Source organism: Pyxicephalus adspersus, chromosome Z (assembly GCF_032062135.1).
Source record: "Pyxicephalus adspersus chromosome Z, UCB_Pads_2.0, whole genome shotgun sequence".
Lineage (NCBI taxonomy): Eukaryota > Metazoa > Chordata > Amphibia > Anura > Pyxicephalidae > Pyxicephalus > Pyxicephalus adspersus.
The window spans coordinates 41,725,743-41,740,176 of record NC_092871.1 but is presented as its reverse complement, the minus strand read 5'-3'; the positions used below and the strand labels follow the sequence as shown (position 1 = coordinate 41,740,176).

Genomic DNA, 14,434 nt, shown 5'->3' with positions numbered 1-14,434 from the left:
AACTCCAGGCCTTTTATCTGCTTAATTGATAATGACATACCAAAGGAATAGCCCACACGAGCGAACGAAATAGCCTTTGAGTCAATTGCCCAAATACTTTTGAAATGAAGTGATTGTGTGAAAAAAAGGCTTTAGTTCCTCACATTTTTATGCAATCGTTTTGTTCAACCCAGTGAATTAAAGCTGAAAGTCTGCAGTTTAACTGCATCTGAGCTGTTTCATTTAAAATTAATTGAGGTAATGTACAGAATTAAAATTAGAAAAAGTTCAAATATTTATTGACCTGACTGTACCTGGCCGTTTGGTAGGATTATACTTAATGCTTCATGTATCCATGGACATTGAGAACAAGAATAGGCACCACAAAGAAACCCCCTCTGTTTTTCTCTTTTTCAAAATATATTACTTCCACGGTTTTTAGACTGTAATGTCTTATAGATACAGACTAAGAAAGCTGTTGATTATGCTGGTTCATCTTTTAGCTGGATAATTATGATAATGCAGGTATTTAGGACTTATGGTGCAATTATACAAACAGAAAGCGAAAACTGAAGACCACCACTAATGTCGTCTCTGCAAAATGTTAGTTGCCTGGTTATCCTACTGATCCAATGATTACAATAGTGGGAGCCACACACACATAACATGTATGTACATAAAGACTCGTGAATTCACTTGATTCCACAGCAGTGGCGCAATGTAGTAAAGGCAGAAAGCCATGAGTTCAGCAAACATATTACTCTCAGTACAAATTACCTAGGCTGTGTTTGTATATACAGACCTAAGTAAAAAAACGTTGCTTTACAATTCAATGTCTATTATAAGGCCCGGAAACAAGGAAGCTGTAGTCTGCGAGTTGAAGCTAGAAGTCTTGTTCTGTTCTCTGAAAAATTGCAGTACCTGATTGTAGTGCTGAGTTTCTCAAGCTTCCATTTTTATCAGTGACACTGCTACACAATAAAGGGCTTGAGGGAGGACTTCTATTGGAAGTAAATATACACTTTTCATTATGCATTTATTAAATAAAAAATGTTTTGAAAAAAAAAATGCAATTTAATAAAACACTACACAAATCAGATTGAAAAAAAAAGTTTATTTTGCCATATAAAGCTCTAAAGTCTATAGGCTCAAGTTAGTGAAAAGCACACAACGTTAAGGAAAAAAAAAGTAAGGAAAAGCTGTACAAATATAATATATACACAACATTATTGGTACAAATAAAAAACATTTCTGAATAAAAAAATGACAAAAAGATGTACAACCCATTTTTTTTAAAAACACATACAGCTGTTTTTTTTGCGTTCCAGGGTAACCAGTAACTTATGATGAGCAACCAGGCATGTTGACACCATTTTATTTCTCTATACATAACAAGCATATTGGAATGCTGTACTGAAAAGCCTTCCTTGGGTTTGTTTTATTGTGCTAGGCCTCTGGCAAAGTAAAAAAAAAATTGAAAGTAAGGGTCAGCTGTACAACAGAATTTGGATGTATTTCCTGCATAAATATATTTAGATAGTAAACAGCAGTATTTTAAACATTTAAATATTGAACATTCAATATCCAAAATAAATACTGCGGGTATGGTTTTATTATCTAATATCATGCTCTTAGGTTTGATTAGCAACTCACGAGTTAATACTAAAAGCACTCATGGTAATTGTGTATAGGTAACCCTCCAGAGCTTTCCTCTTTGGATAGTGTGTGTTGCAAGAGCAAAGAACAGCCTGCATCAGCCTTTTTGTGCCCAATACCACCCCACTAAACCAAAAACTTGCTTACTGGCCTTATTCAAAAAGTTCAATTCCTAATGTAAACCTTTCATAGTTGAATGCAAGGAGCTTACAATGGGCAAGTCTGAAAATTTCTCCATTGTGTTACAAATAGGTGAGTAGAAACTATTTCCAGGTCACAGAAGAAACAGCAAAAGTAAGCTGGATGGACCATAACTACCCCTGAGTAATAAACAAAAAACAAGCAAGTAGGATGTGTTCCCCATATACAATTTTAATTTGGTGTTTGCCTTTACATGTTGGCACTTTGTATTAAGTACTCCTTAATAAGGCCGTTAGGGTTTATGGTCTTTACAATCCTACAATGAATTTATGATTTAAAAGAGGACTCCTGAATATTTATGCAATCTTGATCAAGAAACCATACAATATGTACAGTTTTTCTGCAACGTAGGTGGCTTAGGAACATCAAAGCTAGTTTTCGGATTTACAAAAGCAAACCTGTGAAGAATCAGCCAGATTTTTGGTCACACATCTCCGGTAAATCAAACAATTAAAAAATAAGTCTGAAGACTCGTGGCTTTTGTTAAGTCAGCAGCTCTCCAATATCTACAAACTAGTATCTACTACAACCATAACACACAAGGTTTGCTCATGTACAAGTACAGCGTGTCAGATTGTTTTAAAATGCCAAGAATACGATAACTAAAGGGACAATGTCTACCATAGTTTTTAGGATATGAATACAATCATTTTGTGGAAATCTAAAATAACTATAAACACAATGCTTACCTGTAGTTAATTACGAAACCTCTCAAATGTTACAGTGCAAATTCTGATTGAAAGAAATGACTTCCCTTAAATTTGCTGAGCCTTACCCGGATTCTTAGTAAATGAAGCCTTTATTAAGAGGCTTTATAATTGATTCAATTATTTGAGCTTTTACACTTTTATACTGACAGGTGTGCCTAATATCTTTGTGCAATGACGAACACACAGAAAAAGTAGAATTCATAGCAAATTTTAACATTCTTTCCTTTAAAGCAGCCAGCCATTTTAAAGGAAATTTGATTCACTTTTTTTTTTTTTGCTGTCAACATACCCAAAATTTGTAAACATTTTCTAAAGATCAATTACATCCACCTTTTTTTTTTTTAAAAGGTACGCTGGACTACTTAAAATAAGTATCCTACAAGACCGGGAAGCCCAAAATCTAATCAGTGCACAGTTAGGAAAAAAAAGAACTTTTACCTAGAATAAAACATAAATGAGAATCTAGTGCTAAGAACCAGTATCCCCTATCTACATAAAAAAAAATAGATATAAAAAAATAATTTAGGTCTTTATATTTCCACTGAAAAAAAATGTTTAACACTCACAGAACCACCAAGCTCAGACAGCAATTGGTCCGATATGCAAAGGCATCCAACATGGTTGAAAATAAAAAAATTCTATGAAACCTGGCCCAGACATTTTCTGGTAATCAAACTAGATAGATGAATTGTTTTGTATGACTAATAGAGGCAGAAATTGTCTTTATACAGATAATTCAACCTCAGCTTATGCAAGGCTAAAGTAGATAAAGCGAATGGGTTGACTGGATTAAATGTGGTATTCTTGCTACATGGTTTTGATATACCTATTGATATGTTACTTTGCTTACAACTGTCGGGTTTCAATGAGCGTCCTTTTTTTGTTGTTAGTAATTCTAGTAAAAGTAGTTAACCCAAAGCTGTCTAAAGTACTCAGGCGCTGATAGAATGTCACTTGTCTGAAAACAATAATCATCCCCCAAGAAAATCCAATGTTAAGCATAGTCAGTCTGGATCATCTTGTGAACATTGATTTATTCGTGTATCTTATATTAAGAATTTTTTGAAAAAAAATTTGCAGATTGAAATATATATTTGAACTGAAAGTCACATTGCATTCGCTCCTACAAAATATCCATATACATTAAGAGAATGTAAAACCTCTGATAATTAACCTTCGGTGGTCTGTCATAACCATTATATTCTCCAGCAAGATGTCCCAAAAAACTTTATGGTACACAGTTGCTAAACATCACACCAAATCGCCAACTGGATGAACTTTTAAAGTGCAAACGTAAGTACAGTATTCATGACCAATTGCCTAAACTGTAAGTCTAAACGTACTGGAAATGCCTCAGGGGCACAACTGAAACATTTACTTAGTTCAAGTAAGATGCCCTAACATACCGCTTGTAATGCAATGAAAACTGGAAACAATGCATCTTTACAGGCTATATAATACCTGCATAGTTGAAACAAAAACCGATCATTACTTGTGAAATATCTAAAAGTCTGTATGTATGTTCCTATTTATTTGACATGTGGAAGGTTTAATAGGATTCCGGTATTACAAACTCAAACTCAGTGCTTCCTTCAGATGTACTTGGTTTAAACATGCCCTGGTTAGACTGCTGAAGGAATATATCGTCCCAGTTCACAGGCTTTGGCCCATTGCTAGAGTGGTTCTCTTCAGAATCATGTTGTGACTTATCTGGGTCAATGTCATACACAATTCCACCGTCACTGATGACGGGTACATTACTTTTATTGTCGCTTACGTATGCATACTGCCTGATCTGTAATGTCTTACACGGATTCAAACGGTAAAGCTTTGTATCTCCAGCAGGGTCCAAACTATGAACAGATCTTATGTGTGAAGCCATAACCTGGTAGTTTATAAAAGAACCACCACAAGTCAAGCATTGATATCTTCTCTCGCCTGTGTGGTGTATCTCATGCTTTGTACGGTATTCTGCAAGTGGAAAGACTCTCTCGCAGTAACGACAGGGATATTTTTTTTCCCACGAGTGAACGTTAAAATGTCTTCGCAAACTAGTAAGACAAACATAGGATCTCTTGCACACAATGCAAATATAATAGACTCTTCCATCCACTATGAGCTCATAGTGATCATCATGTTTCAGTTTCATTTTTTTGCGGTTTGGAAAGCCATCTTCATCGAGATTGGATAAGCCTTCCTCAGGGTCATCTTTGATAGGAATCACTATGTCATATGTATCTTCCCCAATATTTGCATAAACTTTGCAACCTGTTGAAAGGCCCTCAATCTCAGAAGCTGTGTCCAATGTTATTATTTTCTTGCCATCCATTATACGGCGAGGTTCAGAGGAATCCTTACTGCTTCCAGAAACTACATCTGCAATTTTAATTTTGAATTCTCCAGGCTTTGATGAAGATCCAGGGCTGACTGTAACCACCTGTTTCTTTTGCACTCCATCAAAAGATATATTCGTGTGGGTAATTGTAGGCTGGCCTACAGAGATGACTGAAGATGGAGGAGGGGATGAAATACAATCTGCATCCAAGATCAGCTCTGATTTAGGATGAACCACACCAACTGGCTGCAGTATTGGAGGGGTTTGATTCACAGTAACTGGCTTCTCAGGTGGTGTAGATGCAGCTGAAGGAGGGGTTGTACCTGAATAATTCTGGACTGGAACAATAGATGTGTCAGAGTTTTGCGGACATTTAGGATTGCTAGGATTTGTAGGTGAATTTGAAGTTGGTGCATTTAAATTTGCATTAGCAGGAGCAGACAGTGATGTAACATTTAGAACCTGTGTGGTTGGTTTTGCAGGAGGTTGGACTGCAGGCTTAATATCTTGGTTATCTTCTTGAGGGCCAACCTCTGGAGTAAGTTTTTTTGCATCAGGTGCCTGATCATTACTAGCAGGAATGGGGGGTGTTACAGGTTCATTTTTCTCTGGAACACCCTTTTTAGGGGTTGCAAAAGTCTCAGAGCAAAAGATCACATCATCATCAGAATCTTCGTCATTTGACTCAACATCAGAATTAGTAGATAAAGTAAATGTATCTGAAAGCGGTAGTACAGATATTCCAAGGGCTTTACTCAATGTTGAACTAGTTGTGTTTTGTGTTTTTTCATCAGTTTTTGACTGATCAGCATTACTGTCTTTAACGCCACCAGATATACTTTTTACTTGTGACAGAGGGATTCCAAGTTCTGCTATAAAAGGAACACCCAGCAATTTTCCAGACTTTATTAACTCTTCTAACATGTCGCTTTTGACGCGTACAATTTTGGCGCTGTAAATATAGTTAAGTATTTCTGCGAATATTTCCGCTCTGATAAAATTCAGCTCCACAACTGGCCCCGCGACGGTGAAGAGTTGATGGAAATAAGTACTGCATGCAGAAAGAATGTTCTTGTGAGCTCTAAACTTGCGATCTTCTACGATGACCGTAACATCGCAGTACAAACCCTGCAGCCGCTGATCATTCAAAGCCTGGAGCAGACACCCAGGGTATTGGGTATCTGTGGCAGTTATTAATTTTTTTGACTCCATGTCTGAAAGTAAAAAAACAAAACAAAAAAATGTATTAGTTTAGGACTAAATAGTCCAATGTTACACAACTGGATTTAAATGGTACATAAAATAAACAACAACACTTAACGTGATTCTGTCAAATGAAATCTGATAGTAAACATTGGTTCTGCAGAAACAAAAAAATACTTACCTCTCAAGCTGTTTGCACCAAGGACACTTTACCTCCAATTCTGCCCCCCCCCCCCCCCCAATATTCTCGGCTCAAGATAGTGGGCCCTCATGATGATCAGACACATAGCATTTATAGTTGAATGTTAGCAATGGCAGCCCCAATCAGCTACAAGTTTAATTTAGGCATAAGCATTCATGCACTTCCCATAGTGTGCAATACACTCCATATGCAAAGTCTAGTCCACAGTTATGCATAGAAATTCAGTGCAGTTTTGCATTGCAATGCTGCAAACATTTCTGTCCGTTTTTGTGTATGGTGTACATTCAGTGTAATGAATAGGATCAACATCACTACATGCAGCCATGCAAGGGGTTTTAAGGTGCAAAATAACACATGACAACTAACTTTCTTTTAGTAAGAACAAAGCCTAAAGGACCCTTCCATGAGTTGATGCCTCACTAATGTCCAAATGTGATAGGGTTTTGTTTAATCTTTATTAGTTCAGTTTAGTAGGCAGAATCAGAGCTAAAATTTTAAAAACCCCTAGGATCATCAAAAACAAACTAAAAATAGCTGTGCAACAGGCAGGACTTTAACCAGCATGCTCACCTTCACAGCTGTTGTAACTGTACAAGCGGGGATCAATGTCCTGTAACATTACTAATTCACACTATAGTATTCTATTTTCCAACATTTTCAGTTAAATTGACAAAACCTTTTTTGACTGGATACTGCTAAAATAAGATCATCCTCACCTTTAACTGTTCCTAGGTTTGTTCTTTTTTTAGATCGAGGACAAATGCAACACAAATTCATACTCTACATGGTCTAAGGTTATTTGTGATGTACCCCAGGGTTCAGTGTTGGGACCTTTACTGTTTCACATCTTTATAAATGATATATAGAGTTTGGGATTAAAAGTACTATTTCTGTGTTTGCAGATGACACCAAACTATGTAATGGAATTCAGTCCATACAGGAGGTCTGAAATCTACAAGCAGACCTGGATGTACAGTTTGATTGGGCAGCCAAGTGGAAGTGACATTTAATATAGATAAATATAAAATTATGCACTTGGGAGCCAACAACATGCATGCTTTATACTGTCTAGGGGAATACATTTGGGGGAGTCAGAAATGGAAAAGGACCTGCCCCTGTAACAAAGCATTTGTCAGACCACATCTGGAATATGCAGTCCAGTTTTGGGCATCACAAAAAGGACATTGTGGAATAGGAGAGAGTGCAGAGAAGGCCAACTAAATTAATAAAAGGAATGGAAGAGCTCAGCTATGAGGAGAGATTAGCTGAACTGAATCCCCCTTGAGAAGAGACGTTTAAGGGGGGATATGATCACCTTGTATAAATATATAAATGGTCAAAATAGAGAACTCTCTCACAGCTATTCACCACAAGATCATTGCAAAGAACAAGTGGGCACTCTTTGTGTCTGGAGGAAAAGAAGTTTAAGCTCCGGATAAGGAAGGGATTTTTCACTGTAAGGTCTGTGAAAATGTGGAATTGGCTCCCTCAGGAAGTAGTTTCAGCAACTACTATAAATTGCTTTAAGAAAAAGCTGGATGCTTTTCTAGAAGCACAGAATATAACTGGGTATTAAGGTTTTAAAGTAAAAATAACATTGACTGTTGATCCAGGGAACATCCGATTGCCTCATGGGCCCCAATTCATCAAGCAGAATCGGACGCTCGCGCATTCGCGATCCCAAATCGTACGCCGTCGCGCAATTCAGCAACTGAAAAAGCTCGCAGCTGGAGCCGCGCATCTCCGGCAGCTTTACACTGGGTTGGAGAAAGTGCCTGGGTTTTTTTTTTTGTCTTCCTCTGTTCATAGGGTTTTATATCTGGGATATGTTTATTATCCTAGTGGTTGAACTTGATGGACCTATGTCTTTTTTCAAGCTTGACTTGTAACTCAAGTCTATGGAACCTTGGTGTGCAGGCAAAGGGATGGAATGTGGAAGATGGGGGAATAATCCTGGGTGGGTAGAAGAAATCAGGGCGTTGCATAGGGGGCACAGTAAATATATACTTTAGGTAATGTCAGATTGCAGAAAACTATTTTCTCAGTGTTAAAAAGCTCATGTTTGAAATCTCAATTCACTGCAATAGGCCATCAGAAACGTGAGCATCATTTGCCGTGCAAAAAGAATGCAAGCCTGCAATGTTTAAACAGTGTAAAAATCCTCCTAAATGTTTGCAAACACCCACAAACACTAATAAATACTAATTGTATTGCCACCATTCCCAATGGTTCTTTTCATTACACTGTTTATAAAAACATACCCCTGTGGATGAACAGATAAAGTGAGTGCAAACATACAAGTTGTGCAACTTGTGCCGCAACACAGCGATTGCTATTCAGTCCATCAAATCACAGGCATTTTATTTATTGGAAGTGGCTTAACAGCAGATGACTTAAATGTAAATAAAATAGGATTTTCTTTTCCCAGGCTTTAAATTGGAAGCAGTTTTACTTCCAGGCAAGGGTGCACGGACATAGTAATGCACCTGACTTGGCAGCTCTGTGAATGCTCTGTATACTAAGGTCACAAGAAAGATGTTGCCTAGCAGTGCTCTGTTTAACTTCTATCACAAGGGAGGGATTTGCAGGGCCACAGACTTACATTTCAATGCATAAAAAAATGCTAGCGGCACCAAATATTTTATATCCCTCTTCTAAGTTGCGGATCAATTTACTAATGCAGTGTTGGGGTAAATCTTCATTTAGCTATGGGGAATGAAAGCTTCTTGCTCTCTAGGTGCCTGGTCCTCCAAAGCCACTTCTCCAATGCCGTACGTACAATACAAGTAATCCTGTACTGTACAGGAGAATGATTATGGAGCGCCAGACAGCACTGCTTTCACTGAAGAGATTCACTACACTGATGATCCTAGTGACCACTGTCACTAAAAGAAAAGGGAAAAAAGTGTGTGTGTGTGTGTGTTCTTTGTTTCTCTGCCCAAATCACACTACACGCCTCAGAAAGGCCGCTCCTTCTACAACCTCTACCCAGGCCTCAGGCACCCACACCTCAACTCAACAGCCTTCAACCCGGCCCTGACAAAGACATCACTACAAGCTTACTTCACCAACGCCGCAGCTAGGCCTCAGAGGCCTCTATAACACCAACACTGCAGCCCCACCGCTAAACTACACACAACAACCAACTACACACAACAACCAACTACACACAACCATGACCACACCAATCCCCAGCCGAGCTCCAAAAGCCAATATTTACCTGGTGTCCCCGGGCCCACCCGGTGCCGAGGCTTCAGCAAACAACGAGTGTACGCAACCTCTTCCAGCAGCCGCCGACCCACCGCTGCAGTACAAAGTGTTAGCAAGCAGGGGGCGCCAAAAAACAGGCACGCTCCCACACGAAGCCAGAAAGGGGCGCTCGGAAAGGTTCGGCAATTTCTGTCCAGGCGGGGAGAATGGAGATCTCGCGATGGGAGGCGGCGGGATGACCGTGTTCAAGTGTACCACTCACGAGAAAACCATTGCTCAAATTGTCATTATTCAAAGGAATTGTAATTATATTTCTTTAAAGCCCGGGAATGTTAAAAGTTAATGACTCGAAAAGAGACAAAATAGGTTCATATTTTAAATATAAGAAAAGTTCATAGAAAATAGGAGGTTCTGTGTCTGTTATAATAAAGCAGGAATGCAGCGTCAATGAGCCCGCCCATATTCCTTTGTTGCTGGACAGGCCTGACCTCTATTGTAAATCAATGGAGAGGTGAGAATACCTTTGTCTGCAGAGTCACATAGGGAACAATGCTGCAGGGAGGCCAACGCCATCTTGTGCTGAAATATAAGAATGATCATTCCTTACAGTGTAATAAGAAAAAGTTGTGATGGCAAGAAACCCATTTAATGTTTTATTTAAATGTTAAGTAGTGATGTTACAAATGAAAATAATTTAAATGATAACATTTGTTTTAGTATTTTCAAATGACTGTTCCTTGTGTTTTCAAATATGACCACTTTTCTTGGCTTCTTATATCTTTTTAAATCTCATGCTGTGTTGTATACTATTGCATTAAAGCGTACCTAAACTAAAAATTTTCACTTTACATAAAAGTGTAGACAACGCTTTTATGAAAGATAAAAATTCAGTTTTTTTTTAAGTGCAGCACTGTCCCCTTTATTCTTGATCGCCTAGGTGATCAAGAATGAATGGGAGCACAAAGCTTCCCAGGATACCTACGTCACACATCCCGGGAGGCTCTTGGGTGTTCCTTCTGCGCATGCCCAAGCACCTTGGGCATGCTCAGAAGGAGTCCTTTCTTCAAATGGGGAAACAAAATCTGATCTCACGCATGTGCAGTGAGATCGGCAAGTTTTTTTATCCTACCTACGTAGCGCGATCTTGCGCCTGCGTCAGATGACGTATCAAAAAGAACCTGGAAGAAGAGGAGGAGATGGCGGCGCCTAGGGCATGACGACGTGGGACCCGATGGAAGAAACCATTGGACCGATCGACTGCACTGCGCTATTGAAGGTAAGTGGATTTTTTTGTTTTTATTTTGAGCACTTTTGAGTTTACTTCCTCTTTAAATAACAAATAAAATGTCACCACTACAAAGAACTCAATTTAGGTTTTAGAGAACAATTGTCATTTTCTTTGAGTGGGAACAACATGATTAGAGTTACCTGTAGACAGGAATTGATTTTGCCTTTATTTGAGCTAGAATGGGACATGCATTATGTTCAGAAACTACTTTTCTTCTCTGTCTCTACAAACTTGAGAAATGAAAGAATCTGAAGCCATGTTTATAGTGTAGTGTACATTATTCCTAATCATACACCTGTTCCTTCCTCTAATTTGACTTATTCCCATTCTTTGATATTTTTCAAACAACACAATGGGTCAGATTTATAAATTATTCCCGTCAGGTCACTCTAGATTCGTTCATAATTTTCATTTCCCATTTAGCACTCTCTATTGTGACAGTTGAGCAATTTTGAGATTGACCACTACATGGCAGACCAAGTCATTATTTTAATATAGGAACTGAAAGAATGTTTCTAAAGAGATACAACCATCTTTCAGTGATTTTCTGGGGGAATAATTTATAAATAAAGCTCAATATTTATCATGCAATTGACACAGCGCCATCATGTGTCCCACAAAACTTGGATCTTTTTTTGGTATTATGTCATTCATGAATTTTCATTGTTCTGATAAAATCTTGTCCAATATCTTAAATAGGGTCATTCCTTTATTTATGAAATTATTGCCTATGGTCTCCTCAAACTGCACTAAAGGTTTATTATCTGTAGGCTCTTCGACCCCAGACTGCTTCCACATCTTGTACTTACCTGTCCTGAAACCAGTGAAATAACGCTCGCTAGGTCACAGAGACACTTTTCAACATGTTTATAGCTGGGCCTCTGTATAAACCATTATTCCTTTTTTTTTTTATACTTCCGTGAAATTGCTTAAAACCTTTATTTAGTTTTATGCAATATCAGTTGAAATATTTAAAAACAAACCCCTGATTTATAACATTTAGAGAACCCCACAATAACTTTTGATTCTCTCCAGCATGGCTTTCAAGAGTAACTTGTGGATAGATAGTGCCCCTGATTCATCAAGCAGAATCGGATTATCGCTCGCACATTCGTATTCGCGATCCGAAATCGTACGCCGTCGCGCTATTCAGCAACTGAAAAAGCTCTCGAGTCCGGACCGCGGTAAACCGCGATCGCTGGCCGCGCGTACTTTCGCGCTTCCAGCGATCGCGGATTTTATTGATGAATCAGGGGCACTGTCTCCTCACACATTTCCCTTTACAATTACTGCCATTGAAGCACATGGACCTGGAAGTTTCCGATGAGGGGAAGGGCCAAGATTTGCTCCTTCATCCCCAGGGACCGCTTAATAATTCTTCTCCCCATGGTTGAAAGCAAGTTCTTCGGACAAGTGGCAGGGACCATATGAAATACTTTGGAAAGTGGGGAAGGTAAATTATAAGGTCCACCAACCTGACAAACGTAAAAAGCAGCAAAAAAATCATGGTAATTTAATTGAGCCCTAGAAAAATTGAGAGGCTCTCTCAGCCATTCCTCAGCCTCCTCCCCAAGCCTCGGGGAATCCAACATGTGAAGGTTGCTGAAACTATGTCAGAATCCTATAAACAGGAACCAAGAGTTTCTGCAGAGAAATGCAGATGTATTATCTGATGTAACAGGTTGAACAAATGTAATCAAGCATGACATTGTTACTGATCCCCAAGTCCATGTCCGCCCTAAGCCCTACAGCACTCCAGTCACCCATTGATCAAGGGATTATTGAAAAGTCAAAAAGTGAATGAAGCAGCTGCATTGTTTTTGTTCAAAAGCTGAATGGTTTATAACAGTTTTGCAAAGATTTCTGAAAGATAAATACAGTGTCAAAGTTTGATGCCTACCTAATGCTGAGATTGGATGAGCTCATAGAAAGGTAAGGCCCCACATGGTATATTACCACTCTAGATTTGACCTGTGGTTACTGGAAAATGTAGTTAAGAGAGGTTAAGAGGCTAAAGTGAAAACTGCCTTTTCTACTCCCATAAGGTTTGTGGCAGTATGTATGGATTCCTTTTGCTCAGGAGGCCCCAGCTACCTTTCAGCGCATGATGGATGGGATATTAAGCCCACATCAGCATTTTGCTGCTATCTGGATGATGTGGTAATCTTCAGCAGGGATCGGAAAAGTCACCTCCCCAAAGTAAAAGCTGTATTAACCTCCCTCAGGCAAGCAGGACTCACAACTAACCCAAAAAAGTGCACTATAGGCTTGGAAGAAACCAAGTACCTGGGCAACACTATAGGTAGGGGGCTTATAAAACCTCAGATTTTTTAGGTTGCAGCTATCAAAGACAGTCCACAACCCCTGATAAGCAGGTCAGGACTTTTCTAAGCATGATTGGGTAGTATCACAGATTCATCACAAATATTTCATCCCAGCAGTTAACAGATTTAACCAAAGGAAAATGGTCTGTTATGGTGAAATTGAACGCAGAAGCTGAAGGGGCATTCTAACAACTAAATAAAGCATTTTGTCAACAGCCTGTGTTAGTTGCCCCTGACTTTGAGAAACCTTTTGTGGTGCAAACAGATGCCGCTGGTGTTGGTCTGGGGGCCGTCCTGTCACAAGTTGTGGGTGGCATGGAGCACCCAGTCTCCTACTTGAGTACGAAGTTAACCCCTGCAGAGAGAAATTATAGTATCATGAAATGGGAATTCTTTGCAAATAAATGGGCATTGAAATCTTTAAGGTACTAACTTCTGGGCTGACAGTTTAAGCTGAAAGCAGATCTTTCACACCTGGTGTCCCAGACCAAAGAAAGTAATGTCAGAGTCACCCACTGGTTTTTGTTTCTGCAAAACTTTATTTTACAGTAGAGCAGTGAACATGAAAGTTGCAGGGAAATGCCCTCTCTAGGAAACATTGTATGGTGGCAGAAAGTGTCCAAACCCATGGGCTCAAACAGAGGGGGGATATGGGGCAGAGTGTCCCAAAACCTTGTGGGAGTACTGGATGGGGTGTATCACAGTCAAAGATATTACATGTTTTAAGGCTCCAAGAAATGTTTTGTATTGTCTGATTTTTATGTTCGGTTTATAGAAAGCTGGATTGTTATGGACCTAAGACCAGGGAAAAAAGAGTGGGAGGGTTTCCCTGGTCCACCGGACTCATATCTGGGTTTTCACCTAGGTAAAGCACAGGTATGCTATACATTCAGGCAGCATTATGCTGCATGGAGCTTGGTGTGTTCCCAAAACTGGGAGGGAACAGAGTACCACAATACTGAACTACAGTATATGTAATTTTTGCTGTGAAAATCTTCTGTATTTATAACTTGCTCCAGTCAGCCAGGGATTTGAGTGAGCCAGATAGTTGCTCAGCTGACATTCGCTGCAACATACAGGCCAGAGCCTGAATTGAATCTTACCTGGAATCCCATGTTTGGACCACTCTGGCACCCTGTTGCTGTGGGCGATCCCACATTCTGTTTGTGATTGCATTGCAGCAACACCCAAGGAAGAGAATTATAAAGGTATAGAATACAGAGTGTAAGCAGATACAACAACAATAAAAACTTTGTCAAATGCTCTAAATTTTTTATACTCTTAAAAAAGTGATTGTTGTAATTTCATCTGTTGCTTGACATGCTG

At 39.1% G+C, this 14,434-nt stretch overlaps 1 protein-coding gene across 1 annotated transcript; it reads right to left on the bottom strand.

Annotated features, from left to right (window-relative positions):
• Positions 1-1,073: 1,073 nt before the first annotated feature.
• Positions 1,074-9,662, bottom strand: ZBTB33 (zinc finger and BTB domain containing 33). The gene is made up of 2 exons (XM_072429785.1): positions 9,507-9,662; positions 1,074-6,095 (listed from the first exon to the last, which is right to left on the bottom strand). Exon 2 carries the CDS (start codon positions 6,091-6,093, stop codon positions 4,096-4,098), a length of 1,998 nt encoding a protein of 665 aa, XP_072285886.1. The 5' UTR covers positions 6,094-6,095; positions 9,507-9,662; the 3' UTR covers positions 1,074-4,095.
• Positions 9,663-14,434: the final 4,772 nt, after the last annotated feature.

Excerpts from the sequence above, each read along its gene's own strand:
- ZBTB33 (XM_072429785.1), bottom strand. The coding sequence starts at position 6,093 with ATGGAGTCAAAAAAATTAATAACTGCCACAGATACCCAATACCCTGGG.